Source organism: Molossus molossus, unplaced genomic scaffold (assembly GCF_014108415.1).
Source record: "Molossus molossus isolate mMolMol1 unplaced genomic scaffold, mMolMol1.p scaffold_m16_p_20, whole genome shotgun sequence".
Taxonomy (NCBI): domain Eukaryota; kingdom Metazoa; phylum Chordata; class Mammalia; order Chiroptera; family Molossidae; genus Molossus; species Molossus molossus.
In genome coordinates, this window is record NW_023425356.1 from 10,253,981 (window position 1) to 10,272,395 (window position 18,415).

The 18,415-nt window shown below is 58.2% G+C and overlaps 1 protein-coding gene across 1 annotated transcript; it reads right to left on the minus strand.

The window, feature by feature from the left end:
• Nucleotides 1–1,723: 1,723 nt before the first annotated feature.
• ALX3 (ALX homeobox 3) lies at nt 1,724–11,445 on the minus strand. Its single transcript, XM_036273255.1, has 4 exons — nt 11,081–11,445; nt 5,737–6,053; nt 2,883–3,011; nt 1,724–2,470 (listed from the first exon to the last, which is right to left on the minus strand). Exons 1-4 carry the CDS (start codon nt 11,361–11,363, stop codon nt 2,162–2,164), a joined length of 1,038 nt encoding a protein of 345 aa, XP_036129148.1. The 5' UTR covers nt 11,364–11,445; the 3' UTR covers nt 1,724–2,161.
• Nucleotides 11,446–18,415: the final 6,970 nt, after the last annotated feature.

An 18,415-nucleotide genomic window follows, 5' to 3' on the forward strand; every position in this document is an offset into this window, starting at 1 on the left:
CCCCTGGATGGGAGCCAGTGGCTGGTCTCCGGCCTCTCTGTGCCCTCCCCCGCGGGCCCCTCCCGGCCTCTGCCCGCCTCCCACTCCGGGCAGTGAGCTCAGGCTCAGCTTTACTTTCTTCTCCTGCCTGTCCGTTCCCACTTCTGCTCCCTTCGCTTCCCCAGATCCTCGCCTCTCCCCTATCCATCTTTTTCTAAGTTGTGCTTGACCATTGCTCTTTCTCTGGCACCCAGCGCAATGCCTGGCACAGAGTAGGCACTCAATCCTCATCTGTAGAACAAACTACTCTCTATGCATCTCTGACTTGGTGGGACAGAAAGTCCAGAGTTTGCTGGCCTCTCCTTGTGAGAAGAAACTTGTGGCACAGTGGCCTTAGCCCTGCACTTAGAAATGTGGGTTTGTGCCCCAGGCCATCACTGACCAGCCCGTGGAGGTGGCTGGGTGCCTCTCCCTTGCACTCAGACCCACCCTTCCTGCCGGACAAGGGCTCACCTGGAGCTCAGAGCCAGGTTCCCCTGAGAGGAGAGAAATCACCAGAAGCCAAGCCGGGAGGGAAGGGAAGGGAAGGGCGGAGAAGGAGGGCACTGGTTTCCTAGTCCCAGGGACAGTCTTGGCAGGAAGAGCCATCTGATAGGGGACAGCTCCCTTTGGGGAATAAGCCCAGCACTGCTGGCTGTGCCGGGAGGGAGCGGGCTGGGCTCTGCGTGCACCTGGAAGAGGAGGCCGGGTGGTGGGGCGCAGGGCGCTGAGCTCCGAGCAATGTGGTGGCATTTACTGGAGGGTGGGAGGGCCAGCTCTGCTTTTTCCTGCCTTGGGGCTGCGGAGATAAGGCAGAAAGTGGGGATGAAGGATAGAACGGGTAATACTCTGAAACCACAAGAAAGAGTCCTGGCTTTCGTCTCTGCCCTACAGCTCAGACATGCTCCTGGGGCGTCTGGGGAAGGGAGCTGCCCCACCCCCGCGGCTCTGGGGTCCGGCCCAGGAGAACTCAGAGCCCTAAGTGGACTCCCTGGTCTTCCATTTCACTCCCTTTCCGTTGTCAGTTCAGCCACAAGCTTACTCTGCTCACACTCCTCTTCCCGCCCTATTTTCCCTCCTGGTGAGCCTGGCCGCCCTAGAGCTGAGCTCTTTCCCTGCCTCCCACACCAGCCCAGGTCACAGAGAACCTGGGCCTGGCCCACTCCTCAGGCTCTGCTGCCCCCCCCCAGCCTTGGGTGTCCCTGCTGGCCCCTCCGAATGGCCTGGTCGGCAGGGACCAGTCCTAGAGCACAGACCAGTCCTGGAGCACCCCAGGGCCAAACTGATACATGCAGTCACCAGCTCCAAAAACTCTGCCACCTTTATTATGCTGGGCAGCACACTTTTTTTTTTTTTTTGTACAAAAGCATCTTTACAAAAGTATGGGTTGGAATCTCAGGAGCTCAGAGTCTATGGGAATCTGTTTTACTCTTACCAAGGCCCAGTGAGTGAACCAAGGGGATCTAGGGTTTCCATGGCATATCTCTGGCCTGACCCCATGGAGGAGAAGCCAAGTATTTGGTGGTTTCTGGAGTGGGGAGAGGGCGCCACAGCATGTTGGGGAGAGGGCACAGGAGCAAAGTAAGGGATGGCTGGAGCAAGGGAGACATGGGCACCTTTTACACTTGACCCTTGTCAGCGCCAGACGCTGGGTGCGCGCCCCCTGGTGGTGGGAGCGGGGAGTGAGTGCTCCCTAGGAGGTCATACAAGATTCTGGTTTCCTCTGTCACAACAAGAACTCTTCCTGGTTCAACCTGTGTCCTCCTCTCATTTCCTGCATTCCCTGAATGAGGAGCCAATGAAGCCGGTTCACTGGAGGAGGAACCGTGAAACTCAGACGCGTCTGAAGGAAGCAGGACGGTGTCTTTCTCCAGCCCAGCCCAGCGTTTGGGTGAGGGGACCCAGTGTGTGGTAGGAAGAGTCCTACCAGCTTCGAAGTCCCCTTTCTCCGGGGCAGCCCCACCGTATTCTAAGAGAAAAGACTCAGTGAGAGGCGGAGGGTCCCAGCTGCTCTGCGTGGCCCCCCGGGCCCATCTGGGTCTTGGAGGCAGAGGTGTGTCCTCTCTGGCATCCCAGCCAGGGTGGGTGGGAGCAGCCGGGAACAGGAGGGGTGGCAGCTTAGTCTGCACATCCACACGTCTGATCACGTGGTCCAATTCAGCAGGCTGGGCGGCTCCTTTGGCTTCACCCTGAATGAGACAAGGCTTGGAGACTTATAGTCGGCATCTGGGGAGGGCTCAAAGCTGTGGTCCCCCAGGGCGGGGGAGAAGCTGTGGAAGGAGTAGATGCCAGGGTGGGCTCCAGGGGAGGCCGGCACCCCCATGAAGCCAGCCACATTCCCGTGTGAGTGGGAGTATGGAGACATGCACGGGGAGGAGATGCCCTCTGGAGACACGAGGCAGGGGCCGGCGGGGCTCCCAGACCCTGGACTGGGCCACAGGGAGTTCTGCAACTGAAAAGAGAGAAAGAAAGAGGCTCGTGAACCAGGAGCTCGGGGGCTGCCTCCCTAACTAGGGCTCTCTCTTCGCCCTTAGGGCTCCAGACACTTTCCAAGAAGCCTCCACTTAGCCCAGGCCTGGACTCTGCTCCCCTCCTACCCCCAACATTCGCAGAGGCAGCTCAGGAGGCCCCTGCCCCTGCTTCTGGAAGCGAGGCTCTCCTCCGTGATTCCTTCGTGCCGCTGCCCGTAAGCATCACCGGGCGCAGAGAGGGCCCCACAGGGCAGAGGAGGAAGTGATTTGCCGACAGTTACACAGGACCCAACGCCACACCAAGTCTCCGCAGGGCCAGAGCTCACACTCTTACTGGCTACCCCATGGGACATGGTCAAGTCCAGACTCTGGGCATGAGAGGGGGCCTCTCACCTGGGGGTGGCTGTCAGTTCGGGGCAGCACAGAGATGTCATAGGCAGATGTGAAGGGGTTCCGCCCCTCCTGGATCTTCCCATAACGCTCCCGTTTCCGCCATTTGGCTCTGCGGTTCTGGAACCAGACCTGGGGGCACAGGGGAGAAGCTGAGGAGGTGATAAAGAGGCCCTGAGGATTGCAGCAGGGTGGGGAGAGAGTTGACGGTTGTGTCCCACAGTGTGGGAGCTGGCTCTGGGCTGGAACATCTTGAAAGTTAGGAGCTTGTAAATCTACATCGTGCTCAGAGCCTGGGAGCGGGGCCTGGGAGAAACCTCCACTCCCCAGGCTGATTCTCCAGCCTGGGTGTCCGGTAAGGGTATCGGGAGGCTCTGTGGCCTCTTCCGAGGGTAGCAATGCACAGGCGGTGGGGTTTCTAGCCCCCTGCCTCATCTCCTTTCCAGTCTGCCTACCTCTTGGTGTCTGAGGAATCTTTAAGATATTTCTGTTCAGGTCCTGGTCCTGCTTAAACCCTCGGGGCTTCCTGGAGGTCTCAGTTCAGAGCCCAGCTTTGAACCAGCCCCAGCCCTGCCTCTCTCCACAGCCTCATCTCCTGCTGGGCAGCAACTCCGTCCTTCCTAGGAGCCTCCACCCCAGCTGGCCTTTGAAATGCTCCCCCCTGCTCCTCCCTGCCTTTGCCAGGTTCCCTGCCTGCGCTACCTATTCCCCTTGAACTCCACGCATCTGAGCTGGACACCGTCCGCCGGACTCCGCGATACCCCAGCATCTCTTTGTTTTGGAGTCTCTTTCCCATTCATTTGTGAGCTCCTGGCAGCTGGGGGTGGCATGTCGTGTGCTGTGCACATCTGTGTACGTGTCTATGGTGGACCTGCCATTGGGTGTGTGGCCCAGGACTGTTATATTTATGTGTCTGGGCACATGCATTAGCATTGCCATCATTCAATGAACATTTATGTGTCGGCCTCCGGGCTAGACATTGGCAATACCAAAACTGAACCAAACCAAAACCATTCCCCTGCTTTCTAGGGAATCCAGCTGGGGCTGCAACAGAAGCAGCTCTGTGTGCGCGCGTGTGCACGCGTGTACTCGCAAAAGTAACCCCACCCCAGCCCCTCACACTCTCCCACAGTCCTTCTACCCACGCAGGTGGGTAAGGCCCTGAGTTAAGAAGCTGGGCACACCCCTACCCCCTAACCTCAGGCCTCTGTTGCAGAGACCCCACAGCAGGCTTGGACAAGCTCAGGGAAGGGCCAGCCCACCTGCCCAGCTCCTGCCTCCCTTTCTCTCCTCTCCCTCCCCTGCAGGCAGAGAAGCTGCTCCTTCCTGGGAATTCTCCCTGTGTCGCCCGCTCTCCCTAGTCCCCACTGCAGGCTGCCACCTGCACTGCGGACCTGCCCTCTGTATTATCCACACGTGGCCTTATCATTCCTCTCCACAGTGGGGCCTGTGGGTGAGTGACACCTCCTCGTCAGAGAAAATACCCCTTCTCCAGGGCTTTGATCATCGGGGAAGCTTCTGGACTGGGGCCTGTGGCTATGCCCGCACCCTTCCAGGGTTGGGAAGGCCAAGGAGAGGAGTGGGGTCCATGTCCCAAAGCAGTTCCATAGGGGCAGCCAGCAGACTGCAGCCTAGAGGCCGGCTGAGGCCTCCGGGGACTTGCTGTTCTGACTTGCGTGGCTGGGCCATTCCACTCTGTCGGCCCCGGGCCCTGTGGCCCCAGGCTCTGCTTTGGAAGGAACATGGAAGCAGGAGGACCAGCAGAGAAGGGGAGCCGGCCTAAGCCCCTCTGGTCCTAAGTGGAATCCAGCTGCAGGGCCTTCTCTGCTAGATGGCAGCTGGCCTACAGTCCCATATTCTGCCAGAGCTGCCCTGCCCCATGACTTCACAGACTCTAGAGAGGCCCCGCACAGGGCTGACAGAGTGAGCTCTGCTCCTACAAAGTCTCCTGTCTAGAGGTCACCTCCTCGCCTCTTCCCAGAGGCCCACACCATCCCCTCTCCCACGGCCTCCCACTGACCTGCTGTGAGCCAAGCCAGCTCACAGCAAGGGGACAGAGACCACCATGCTCATGAGCCAGACTCACTGAAGCCTCCTATCCCTTCCCCATCCCCTGCTTGCCACCTTCAAGTTCATTCTCACTTCCAAAATGTCTTAGACATGGACTTCCTTTCTCCCTCTCCTCTGCTCCCAGCACCCCTCGATCCCCACCTGCATCCCCACAGGCTGAGTCCCACCCTTCATGAAGCTGGCCACAGCCCCACCTGGAAGTCTGGGGCCTGATCCCTGTTGGGAGGGTTTGCTGGGTGGGGCAGGGCTCTGGGCCAGGGTCTGAATGTGGGTAGGGCTGAAGGTCACTGGTTCAGAATGGCTTTGGGTATCACTGCGCCCAAGACCCCCAGTGAGGCCCCACCCCTTCAGGGCAGCCCCCTCTGGAGCAGCCCTGATGCCGCTCAGCATTTCCCTGCCTCCAGGTGCCGCCCATCAGTGCTTCTCCAGACCACTCCCCAGGTAGGCAGTGCTGTCCTTCCTCCTAAATCGGGCAACTGAGACCGAGACAGTCAGTGGCATGTCCCAGATCACCTGGTCAGCTAGTATGTGGCAGAGATGGGACTGCCACACGGTCTTTTGACTCCCAGAGGCCATCACCTCCAGACCCAGGCATGAGCCTCCACTTGGGCTGCCAGCCTGTGGCCCCAGCAGAGCTGGGCATGGAGAGCAAGCCCAGGAGGGCAGGCTGGGGGCAGGCGCCTAGGAAAGGCCGCTCTGTGAGGTGCAGCCCGCCTCTCCTAGCCCTTCCATGGCCTGGCCCGCTGCCTGGGTGGTCAAGGCAGCCAGAGAGCCCAGGGTGCCTCACCTGTACCCGGGCCTCCGTGAGGTCTGTGCGCAGAGCCAGCTGCTCCCGGGCATACACGTCAGGGTAGTGGGTTTTCTGGAAGACTTTCTCCAGCTCCTCCAGTTGGAACGTGCTGAAGGTCGTGCGGTTACGGCGCTTCTTGCTCTTGTTCTTGGCCAACTCCATGGAGTCAGGGAGTCCCGGGGACAGAGGGATGCGCAGACTAGCCAGGCAAGGACCTGGGGAGCCCTGCAGGGTAGAGGGCCCGTCCCTGGGGCCCCCTCGGCAGTCCAAGGGCAGCTGGGGGAAGTTGGTAGCTTTGGAGGCCTTCTCCTCGGCTGCAATGAAACACAGAAAGGAGGATGGAAACCGAACCAGGGTTTTGTGGGTGGGAGAAGGGAGGGGAAGACTGCTGACGCTTCAGTCCCCGCCTCCCCTTCCCTCTTCTTCCCTTCCTCCAGCAGCCACCCTCCAAGGGAGCCTGGCATTAGGAGGCCTTCCTGCTGAGCCTCCAGCTGGGGAGGGGGCCCAGGGGAACCATGCTGTCTGTGGTCTGGGCGGATCTGCTGGGGCCGGAGGGGTTTCATTTCGGGGAAGCGCTCCGTGGTGGCACATCCCACAGGGCGTGGAGGTGCCAGGACTGGCGCCATGGCAGGGCCTCGAGCAGGGGCGGCAGGAGGGGTGAGGATGGGCAGCTGACATCCATCCCCGCCCCGGCCAGAAAGTGCCTCCTTGTCCCTGACTCTGCAGCCCTTGCTTCCCATGTCCTCGTGCCCATGACATGGATACTGACAGGGATGCTCTGGCAACCTTTGGCTGGTCTGGCTGTGCCTCGTTCTCTGGACCCCAGGTCTCGGGGCCGAGTCAAATTCCCTAGACCTGGGGTATGAAAGAAGCTTCCGGAGGGATTGTGTCATTCCTCCCAAAATTGTGATATTTGGGTAAGGACATAATTCCAGCAATGCAGAGGCCGGAGACGAGCTGTGCTTGGAGAGAGCTGGGTGGCCAGTGTTGAAACGGCACAGCTCCCAACTCCATCATTCTCATCACGTCTATCCCCTCCATCCTCGGAGCTTCTGCCACACAGGGAGGACCTGACTGCAGACAGGGAACAGTCCCCAGCAGCCCCGCTCCAGTGCGCTAGCCCTCACCCCAGAAGCTTGGTGGAGTCCTGCCGCTGCCAGGCACAGTGAGAAATAGGTCACCCCAATTGCCCTGCTCTCTTCCTCTGGTGAGGACCCCCAGCAGTGTCACTGTGAAATCTCCACTCTGGTCTGCTGGGATAAGAGGAGCATGCAACAAAAACACCCCACTGACTCAGACAGCCCCTTCCCTGGCCCTGGGCCCACCCCCAGCAGGGCCTGACTCCCAGGAGGCCCAGCGAGCTGGCACCAGGAGGCAGTTTCTTCCTCAGGACTTGGTGTCAGGATCCCAGCTGTGGTTAGGGGAGGCTGGGACTGGAGAGATGGGTTTCTGCGGTTCTGGGTCTGACGAATCCCTGTCTGCATTGTGGAGGACAAGTTGTACAAGGTGCCCCTCAGCTGGAAGGTGGTCAAAGACCTCCCAGGACCACCCAGGTGGTGAAATAAGCTCCATGTTGTGTGTCCTGGAGGCTTGGGAGAGTCAGGTAGGGCCTGCGCTGGGCTGTGCACAAATGACAGGCCAGGCCCAGGTTTCCTTCACCGCTCAGGGGGAGCACAGTGGAGAAAATGCTCCAGGCCCTGCTTCCATGCTGGGCCACATGTTTCATTGTTCTAGGGCAATTCCATGTGGTAGAAGTTTAGGAAGAAGGACTTATGGAAGTTGAACCAAATAGATGGAAATGGTCGGAGACTGGCAGCCTGAAAGGGGATCCCCACACACAGCAGGCCTGAGAGAGAAGGGTCTTGGTGTCTGGGGTTCAGCGGGAGGTCCTGCCTGACTCTGGGAGAAAAGGGTGAGTGTGGCTCAGGGATGGGGGCCAGGGCAGTGCGGTCCTCGCTGCAGAGGGCAGTGACATCACCTCGAGCTCCCTCTGAAGCTTGCTCTTCCGCCTCTTGGGCCCTCGGTATCTGTTCCAAAGGGATCTACCGAGAGGAAGTCACCAGATCTGGAGCTGTGGGACTCGCCTTCCTAACCATCAGCCCCCCAGGATCAAGGATGAGTGTGCACCAGGACTTCTCAGGATAGCTTCCCCAAAAGGGAATATAGCCTGCTGGCCTTGGGTGGCCTCCCATGCCTGCCCATTCTAGACTTCTCAGGGCACCAGAAAACTTCTCCCTCCTTGCCACTGCCCTGGAAACCTTCCCCATCTGCCTGGAGCATCCCCCTCTCTGGGAGATAGGGGCAGGCCTCAAAGAACACCAAGCAGCCTCCCCAGGATGGATGCCCAGAAAAGAGGTGGAGGTGAGAGGCAGAGCAGTCCAGCAAGCCAGCAGTTTGAATGTAAGCTCCGGAGGGAAGGATGTGCTCTAAGGCGCAGGGTGTACAGGCTGTGTGTGGAGGTGAATTGCACCTGGCGGGGACACTGGGCGGTGAAGGGGAAGTGCTCGGATTGGAGCCTGGGAGCCTGGAGCTCAGCGCCTGGATGTCGGGGCCTGCACAACCGCAGCACCACAGCAGCCATCGGTCCTGCCGAAAGACAGGAGCCAGGAACACGGACCTCTGAGGGACCACGGAGCTCGGTCCCTGCCTCGCTTTCACTCTGCAGCACTCCCACCGCTCCCGGCTCTGCCGGAACCCCTGCTGGCCTCAGTCTCCGAGCAGGGGCCGCCCCGCGGGGTGCAGCATTCAGATCACCTCCCGGGAGCCCCACTGCCCCCACGATGTTGTCCACTGAGGCCGCAGGACCAATCACCCGGCTCTGAGCTTTCGTGGTAGTTTGCAGGGTGCCCACGCCATTTCCCAAGCGACCCTCTGTGCTAGCGGAGGCCTGGGCTCCCACATAAATGCCGCGTGTGAAACCCCTGTGGGGCCTGGTGCTATCCCTAGAGTTTCCCAGCCTTGGCCTAGAGTCCTCTGCCGGGCGATGACCTGGAACTTTCCTCGAGGCAGGTCCGCCCCGGGAGCGCGGCCCCTACGGTTACCCAGCTCAGGGTCTCTGTGCCAGGTGACGATTTTTGAGGTCAGGGGGCCAAGCGACGGGACAGACTGCACGGTCCCGGGCACAGCAGGAAGGACCCGCCGGGCATCTCTCCGGTGCTCTGAGCAGCCCACACGCATAGGGCACCAGGGTGACCAGCACCGCGTGGGCGCAGCTGGGTCCACAGCTAGGCTGAGCGCTCTTGGCCAAGGGCAATAGAGGCGCGCAGTGCGCTCGGCTCTGGGGCGCGCAACTGCCCGGCCGCGGCCAAGATCGCGCCGCAGATGGGGAGCAGCTGCGCGCTCACTGGTCTGAACTGGAAACATCCGTGCCCGTTATTTTAAAAGCCGGGAAATAAGGCGGGTTCCCCCTTTGCCCGCCATGTCCCACGCGAAGACTGCGCGCCCCGAACTCCGAGGGCCCCTTCCCCAGCCGCCCGGCTCCGCCGCAGGGACGCCCGCCCGCCCGCCGAGCACCAGCCGGGGCACCGGGCACACTAGGGCTCTTCCCAGGCTCCGCTCGCACCCGCTGCGTCTCCTTTTCGTTTGGCCTGTCTCCGCTCAGCTTGAATCGTTTATTTTCTTCTCCCACTTGTTCTCATTTTGCTATTTTCTGTTCGTTTAGGATGTCCCCATTTTCTTTCGTTTTGTCTGCTCCTACTCTCTTCGTGTTTTCCCTCCTCCGTTTACCCGCGTCGTTCGATCTCCGCTTGCTTTTTTTTCTGGTTCGTTCGTTTGTTCCTTTCCGTTTTGCCCAGCTCGCCGAGCGCCTCTGCCTTTCGTTATCGCCCCTCTCCTCCGATGTTTGTTCAATTCCCTTTCTCTTCTTTTTGGTTGTTTACACTCTTTGGTTTTCCTTCCGCGCATTTCGTTGCTGACCCCACTCGCGGTTGCCTGTTCCTCCCGCGGCTCCTACTGCTCCAGCGCTCTCCACGGTTTGCTCTGCGCCAGGCGGGTTCTGGCCCCCGCGGTCCGTGCGGGATCCGGCGCGCCCAGCAGGGACACGCGCCGGGGGAGTGGGCCCTGCCCGACGCCGCGCGCCCAGCTAGGCTGGATACCTGTCCCCGGCGGTGCTGTCGGCGCTGCGCGACCGCTGCCTCTGGCTGGGATCAGAGGAGCCAGGCCAACTGCTTCTCATTAAGTCCCAACTGTGGTTTTTATCAGGAGAGCCTCTTTCAAAGGGCACAGACACGAAGCTCCGCGGCCTCGCTCATTTCCTCCATTGACCCCCACACACCTCCCGCTCTCCTCTACACATTCCCACCGCCGGCTGGGCGAAGGCCGGGCTGCCTGTCCACTCCGCGGAGGCCCGGGAGGCGCCGGCGGGGCGGAGGTGGGTTGGGCCAATCTCGGGGGATCTAGTTCTAGGCCTAAACTGCGGGATGTGGCAGCGCACAGGGGACGGGCGGGAGCACCAAGTTTCCTACAGGTCCGCCCGTGCAGTAGGCGCTGGCGGGGCTGCGGACCCGCCTGCCAGGCCCCGGCGTTCGGCGCGATCTCAGGAGATGGCGCGGTTCAACTGGCCTTAGCACACAGGGTACCGAGGCGCCCGGCGATTAGGCCGCCCAGGCTGCTCCCGACGGCCCAGAGGTGACGATCCAGTGCGAGGAAGCCAGGACTGCGAGAAGGATGGCCATCGCCGTGCATAACGACGGGGAGGCCAGGTCAGTCTAAGAAATAAGAGCACAGTTATTCCGTAGTGAGCATGGCCCCGGCACTGCGGGACCAGCCGCTGTAACCCCGCGAGCGCCTTCCGCGCGGAGGCTGGGCCTGGGCAGGCCGGCAGAGGCCAGGCCGCAGCCCTCGGGGGTGCCGGCTTGGCCATTCTGGGCCGGGGCCCAATCTCGGGGCTGCAGCTGGAGCTAGAAACAAAAAAGCTGCTCTTCTCTCCCCGTGTTGGGGTCAAGGCTCAATGTGGCGCCCGGGCCCTGGGCCCGGTCCGGGCTTCTGGGTAGGTGACAGTTCCAGCCCCACTCCGGCTAAGCAGGAGCTCTCCTTCCCGACTCTGGCCGCCTTCGGGCCCGACTGGGCCCGGAGCCTTCGCCGCTCCACCCTTTCTCGACCTCCCGCCTCCCACTCCCGCAGCCGAAGGCACGCATGGCTCTGTCTCCCGCACCTCGCCAGCTTTTGCACGGCCAGGACCAGAGCGGGTCCCGCTTCCGAGGGAGCCGTGGCGCGGTGCGAGAGGGTCACAGAGTTGAGAAATGGGCGAGCGGGACGGGAGGGGAAGCAGGGAGGCTGGGGCGGGCCGGGGAGGGAAGAAGAGCGGGTCCGGCTGCGCGCTGCACCCCGCACTGTGCGTTACCTTCCGCAGGGCCCTCGTAGAAGTGGCCGCCGTTGAGCGCCGGGCCGGGCCCGAGGTCCTGCAGGTACTTGGCCGGCGGCTTGGCTGGCTCTGGGAGGTAGGGCTCCATGGGCCCGCAGGCCGGAAAGCGGGTCAGCCGCGGACCGCGGGGCGGCACGGGGTGCAGGTGAGGCACAGCGGCGGAGATTCCCTGGGCGCCTGGGGGTTCGTCCCCCGTGGCCGCATACGGGTCGGGTCCCGGCCCCGGCTCTACGCCGAAAGGCGCGCAGCGCTCGGGATTCATGCCGGCTCGGGGCGCACAGGCCGCCGGGGCTCCGGGGCTCGCGCTGCCCGCGCGGCCTGTGAGAACCCGCCAAGGGGGAGGGACCTGGACGCGGGGGCGCGGAGCCCCCGGGAGCGGCGTGCGCCGCCGGGGGTGGGGGCGGGGTACATGGGAGGGGGCAGCGCCTTCGCTGGAACCATCCACGTCACGTGCGGCCCCGCGCGGGTTAACCCCTCGGAGCCCGGGAGCCCCCTGATTCACCCCAGCCCGCGTATCCGAGGCAGTTGGAGGAGCAGGGAAGAGACCCTTTTGTCTGCCCATCTTGGTGAGCAGTACCTTTGGTCCTGATATCCGGTCTAGAGGCTCTTGCCTCTAGAGGGGTGAGGCAGCTTGGGGTAGAGTCCTCCCTCCATCCCCCCAAAAAGAACTTGTAGGCCTAGTCTCCTGACAGCCTGGGATGAGGGCCGAGGCAGGTAAGGGCTGGGACTTCTCGTAACTCTTGGCTGGGAGCTGGGTAAACGTTCCTCCAGCAAAAACACCTCCCTTAGGGATCTCTGTTTCTCGCTGGGATAGGAGTTATTGGGAGTGTTGTGTGGAAATAGCTCTGGTCTGGGAATGGGGGCTGGGGTGGGGGGCACTGTCATTACTTAGCAGTGGGACCTGGAAACAGCATGCTGTTGTCCTCATCTAACTGTGGAGGTTAGACCAAGTCCATCCTCAGGGTCTTTTTAAGTATTCCGGGTGGGTCTGAAGTAGTGGCTGGGCTGGCGCAGACAGGGAGACTTGCAGAGGCAACTCGGGACTGAAGAGAGGCGGCCCTTGGAGCAGGTGGTGGAGTATGTACCGGGTTTTGAGTTTGAACAGCAGGCATGGAGTGAATGCCTTTCAGTGGGCAAATGACCTGGAAGTGCCTGGGGACCCCACTGCAGAGAGGCTGCCTGCAGCCTGGACCTTAGGGCTCTGCTGCCCTGGCTGCCATTTTGCAGGGAGGGGAGAGTAGGGTCACATCTGAGAATTGGGACTCTCCAGCCAAAAGGAAGCATAGGACTAGCACAGTAGCTTAGAATTTCTGAAAAGAGAATCAACCCCCACCCTACCTAAGATGGGGTAAGAAATACCAAAGGGCCCTCTCTGTGGATTGAGGAGTCCTAAGTATGGGTCACACCATTTTAAATTTACAGTGCCTCAAGAGACCAGTGAGAAGGGTGAGGAGTCAAACATCATTTGTATTTCATTTGAATTCTCAGTTTTTAAAGGAATCCAAGAAGCCTGGTGTGAACACCTCCCTCTTCCGCTGGGGGCTTCGGGGGGGTTTCTTGGCTGTCCTCAGCCGGAGTCGGGCTATAAATCAAGGCCAAACAGGAACCAGAAGCCTTGCATCTCGCAAGTAGTCATTAAGCCATTATTAAACATACCGTAACTTCTCTGAAGCCTTATTGGTTTAAACACCACATTGGAGGCATTATGGCCATTAGGGCCCCTAATCACAGACTGCAGACGGGCAGTGAGATGAGAGCACCTGGGGCTGGGATTTCCAGCCAAGAGGAAGGCTGGGCTCAGAATTAAGTTCCTCTCTGGCCTCACCATGGGAATCCATTCTTTGGGATCCAGTGGATCCCCGCTCTGGGCAAGCAACTTGTATGATCACTTTGGACCATTCATAATGTCTTTCAATAGTTATTGGGTTGCACTGTGGATACTGTTTTCCTTTTAGGAGGATGTTAGTGCCGATTCAGGCCACCTTCATCTGCTCAACAAAGGAAGCAAGCGGAGTGCTGTGGGAGACGCAAGGGTGACACAGCAGAAGCCTCCACCAGCAGTTTCAACAGGCAGCCTGGCTTAAAGGCCAAGTGTTCTGCCTCAGCTGATAAACTAAGCCTTAGGTTTTTCATCATAAAAATGAGCCACGCACATCGATGAGAGATATTTGAAAAGTACTTGTGTTTCAATGGATGTGATGAACTGTGTTAATTTAAGAGATTATTATCATTGTGACAATATTCAGAAACAGCAGCCCAGATTTCTAGGTTATGTCACTGAATTGATGGAAGGCTCCTGACCCCAGACTGAACAGCCAGAGGCTGGGGCTCAACAGAGATACCTAGGGACCTCCACCCCTTCCCAAACCCAGAACTAGAACTTCTCCTCCTGCTACTCTCCCTCTCTGGACAGACCAATTTCCGTGTTGAGATGGTGTTGCCAGTTGAACTGAGGCAGCAGGAAGCCCCAGATAGATTTACATTCGGGTCGCATGGGTATCTGGAGTTGCCCCTCTGGGGGGTTTTGTCCTAGGACCATGCCAAACAGAGTCCATAGAGGAGCTTTGGCTGTTCCCCTTTGAAATCACTAGTGCAAGCTCTTACCTTGATCCACAGCTGGTCTATGAAGAGTTTGATGAGGCAGGTGCATAGAAAACACACAGAAATGGCAACTGCAGTTACTGGGGTTTTTGTGTGTTTGTTTTGTTAATCCTCACCTGAGGATATTTTTCTACTGATTTTTAGATAGAGTGGAAAGGGAGGGAAGGGGAGAGAGAGAGAAGCATCGATGTGAGAGATACATCGATAGGTTGCCTCTCGCACAAGCTTGAGCATGACCCCAACCGGGGTCGGGGATTGAACCTGCAACCCAGTTAATGAAACCAGAGACCTTCAGGTCCGAGCGAGGATGCTCTAACTGCTGAGCCAAACCTGCCAGGGCGGTTACTGAGTTCTCCTGCTGAGGAGGACAGAGAGGTCCCGGAGAACCAGAGGTCACTGTACAGACAGAAACACTAACTAACACAGAGTACTTCCAGTGTGCCAGGCACTGTCTCACATAGTCTGTAAACTCTGATTTATTTAGGTCTCATTACTACCTCACGAAGTAGGCACAATTATCGCTGTTTTACAAAGAAAGAGACAGGCCACAGAAAGGAGCCAGCTGTCCAGGGTGGACACAGCCACTTAGTGGCAGAACCAGAATTTGTGTTCAAATCCATGGTCTCTCACCCAACATTGATGGTCTCCCAGGCCGTCTGCAGCTCACACAACACAGCTTAAACCACTCAAGGCACCCCCCTTTTCCCAGGAGAAGGAAGTCAGGGCTTCTTCCTGAAGGGGAAGAAGTTGATGGCAGAGTGCTATGGGACAGAGCTGGTCCTGGAGGGAGTCATACTGCTGCCTTCTGATACCAAGTGGCCATTTATTGAGACCCTAGGGATGCCCAGCTGTGGTAGCCCCGCAGTAGGTGCAGAGTGGTCTCTGTTAAGCTGAGACTAAATGAAACAGAGCATCTAACACCTGAGAGGTTTTATGACCCACCGACACAGCCAGATGGGAGGCAGAGTTTAAAGAGAATTTGTGAGTTCACCGTTCACACGGTTTAAATAACCAGTTGGGTTACAGTAGCATTGGTCACTGATGTATTGTTCCTAGACCAAGTGAGATGGACTGACCAGATGAGCCAGAAAATTCTAGGTTCTGCTGTGGAAAACTTAAAAAAGAAATCTCTGTACCCGCTGAGAAAAATTCCTTTTCAAATGGAAATGATACCATTTCTATTTGTTTCTATGTGGCTGTTTCGCACTGGCTAATTGTTTAATTCACTCATTTACTAGGAGGACCTACTATGTGAGAGGCATTTGCGGGCGCTGGGATAGAGCAGAGATCAAGACAGATGGACCCGTCTTCACGGAGTGTACACTCCGCTGGGACGCAGTGTCTCCTCCATAACACAACAATCATCATTTGGATGTGAATGAGACTGGACTCTGGTCTCGAGAGCAGAGTTCCTGGCCCTAGCCCCCCTGTGAGGTCAGTTCTTGAATCAGGGAAACTTCAGTTTCTACTAGCACTTTCCTTTCCTTTCGACTTCCCTCCACCCACAGCACATGAAGGTGATGCCCTCCCTACTCCCAGTGGAGGACCAGAAGGGGTCAGAACAAGGGAAAGATGTGACCTCATGCTGACATTTGTTTGGCATATACAAAACTTCCTTCCTGACAGGAAAAACTCAGTTGCTTTTTTTTCCCTTCGAAGAGAAGACAGTCCGTATTACTCTTGCTGTGTTTAGGCTCTGAAATCCTAAATTGATCCCTATGAAAATTCTGGGTTTGGGAGCCCAAGTAGATTGTTTCTCATTAGTGACATTCTTCCGGGAAGGTCAGGCTAAGGAATGGTAAATAAACGTTCAGATCCAGTGCTTCCTCCTAGCCCATGATATTTAAAAGCAAGAAGGAAGGGGGAGGGAAGGCTGTGGGCTGTGGATTCCCAGAATCCTTGCCTGTGATTCTCACAGCCCAGGCTGAAGTCGGTGCTTTGGAGTAAGATTTCTAGGAAGTTCGGAAGCTATTTCTTCCCTTCTGCCGACCTGCTCCATTTCCCTGGGAGAGGCCCTTACCCTGTCTGTGCCTCACCTTCTCCCCCGGAAAACTGACAGGAATGATTCTCAGTTCAGTTTTACTGGATGGAACCAGACATTTCTTGAGCTGACTTCTCCCTGAAGCTCTGGTTCTCTGCTCTTTCTCTCTGCCCACCTCCCGGGGCTGAGGCAGCGCTGTGCCTGGATCTGGCTGTGTCCTGCGGGTGGGTTGCCCTGACGCCTGCCTCATTGCCTTTGCGTGAAGTTTGTAAATGGTTCCGTGGCAAGTGCCGGCGTGGACCAGAAGTCATTTCGTGGGGGAGTTTTTGATGAGCTCATGCTTGGTGTAAAACAGAAGGGGGCACGTTTAAACTTCTTGGCAATTTTAGCACTTTGATCAATTAATCTTGTGCGTTCATTCATCCACCGAGCCTGTGCTGAATGCCTGCCACGTGGGGCAGCGCGGGAGGGCAGAGTCAGGCACACACCTCGTCCTCTCAGGACTTTTCCAGACCCGCGGGAGAGCGCAGGGCATCGCGGGAGCCGAGACAGGCACCTGCCCCAGCCTTGGGTCGGGGGCAGCTGGTCATGGGGTGCTTCCAAGTTGGGGTGGGGGTAACCAGAGGAAGGTGTGCGGAGGGGGCAGGGAGAGAGGGCATTCCAGGGAGAAAGGAAGCCAGGTTTGGGAGCTTGGTGTGTTGAGTATTGCTGGAGCCTGGGCAGGAAGAGTTGAGGTTGGGCTGGAAGGAAGAGAGACAGTGGTGTTCACAGAAATCAAGTGGAACTCCGGGGGCAGGGCAGGATGGATCCACAGGCATCGGTCCATGTCTGCCAAGCCTGGCTCTGCACCCACTAGTGGGAGACAGGGAGGAGGAAGCCCCAGGCTCTAGAAGTACCCCTGCTCTAAGGGGGAACCCAGGACCATGCCCAGCAGGGAGATATTAAGAAAACATGAAAATGTATCAACAACGACAGAAGCACATCTGTTTGTGGGAGCTGTGAGGTGGAGAGCCGAGTGGGGGGCCGAGGAGCCCGTGATGTGCGCCGGTGGGCAACCTGCAAGGCCGTCTGGGCAGAGCTTGGCCCTGACGGGAAAGCGGGTCAGGGCACCGGGAACCCACTGGGTCCAGAGTGCAGATTCCAGATCTGTCATTTTACAGGGCCAACAAGTGTGTAGTGATCACATTTGGGCCCTTCTAAGGAATGCAAGCACACACCAACGAGCACCCTAAGAAATGGCACTGGGACCCACCCCAGAGTTCTGGAGGAGCCCCCACCAAATCAGGCACATCCAACACCCACTCCAGTCCAGGGTCTACTTCATGCTCGAGGAAGAGAGACAGTCAGGACTAGGCCTGAACTTGACCAGAGACCAGGAGAAAAGCGAGTGAAGGGGGTGTTCTGCCCAGCCTCTGGAGTCCCCAAAGAAGGAGAGGTGGGGGATGGGTGATAGTAATGATATCCAGCCTGACAGACCCCTGCAGGGTGCCAGGCCATTGCCGTCTCATCTCATCTTTCCAGTGTTATCAAGTCCATATTAATATTCCCATTGCACAGAAGAAGAAACTGAGATGGGCCTGGGTATTAGTTACCTAATGCTGTGTAACCAAGCAGCCCAAAACGTAGCGACTTCAAACTAAGTCACTGACCGTGGGCCAGGGATTCAGGAGCAGAATGGCTGAGTGGTCTGTCTTTGGGTGTCTCATGACCCCAGGCCAGATCTTGGCAGGGTTAATTTTCTGAAGGCTTGACCTGGGTTGCAGGATTTGCTTCCCAGGTGGTTGGCAGGTTGGTGGTGGCTGCTGATGACAAACCTCAGTTCCTCTCCGTGTGGGCCTCTCCACATGGCTGCTGCGTGTCCTCCCAGCCTGGCAGCTGCTCCCTCACAGCGAAGGCTCCAGGAGACCGAGGTGGAAGCTGCGACGCCTTTTATGACACAGGCCTTGAAACTCATAGCCTATCACGCCTGCCGTATGCTACTGGTCACGTGTAGATTTCATGCAGAAGATCCCACAAGTGTGGCCATGGGGGAGGCTGTTCCCGTAGACTGATTCGAAAGCTGCTCAGGCCCCACAGCAGCTCGGCTCAGCTGGGATTCTAACCCAGTTGCCTAAGGTGAGGCTCCAAGGACTAGTGTGGGGTCCGAAGGAGAGGCTGTGTTGATGGGTGAAGAAGAGGACCTAAAGGGGCATGATGGGGTGTCTGGCAGGCAAATGGCATAGCCCTCTGGGCAGTGAGAACCACACTGCCTGTCCTGAGGAAGGCTGAGGAGGTCCCAGGATGGGGACAAGCTGTGCCCTGCCTTCCTCTGCAGCCCGAGTGCTCGGCTGTCACAGCAGGCAAGCTCCGAGGGGCTCCCTCAGCGCGGTGGGCTGATCTCGGGCTCCTCGGGGGCTCTTCGTTCATGTGGGTGAAAGAAGGAAGCAGACTCACCTTTTCTCTGAGCAGGGTGTTATAATCCCCTATTCGCATTGTTCAGGGCTTAGCAAAGGGAACCCTGACCTTAGCCCTTGAGCTGAGTGATGGGCAAGGGAGGTGGTGCTGAGAGCCCACGTGACTTAGGTCCAAACTGGGCTCTCTATATTTTAAAATGTCATATGATCTGCTCAGGAAGTAGCTATATTACTTCTACTTTACAGGTGAGGCTACAGAGTGCAGAGAAATTAACTTGTCCACCAGTCCCATACTTCCTAAGTGATGGAACAGGAGGCACTCCCTGGCAGGTGGCCCCA

What these genes read in the sequence shown, in the direction of transcription:
- ALX3 (XM_036273255.1), bottom strand. Translation starts at nt 11,363, where the DNA reads ATGAATCCCGAGCGCTGCGCGCCTTTCGGCGTAGAGCCGGGGCCGGGA. An exon ending in TCACGGAGGCCCGGGTACAG is followed by an intron (nt 3,012 to 5,736) that starts GTGAGGCACCCT and finishes CTGTGCCCCCAG; the next exon opens with GTCTGGTTCCAGAACCGCAG. An exon ending in GAACTGACAGCCACCCCCAG is followed by an intron (nt 2,471 to 2,882) that starts GTGAGAGGCCCC and finishes CTCTCTTTTCAG; the next exon opens with TTGCAGAACTCCCTGTGGCC.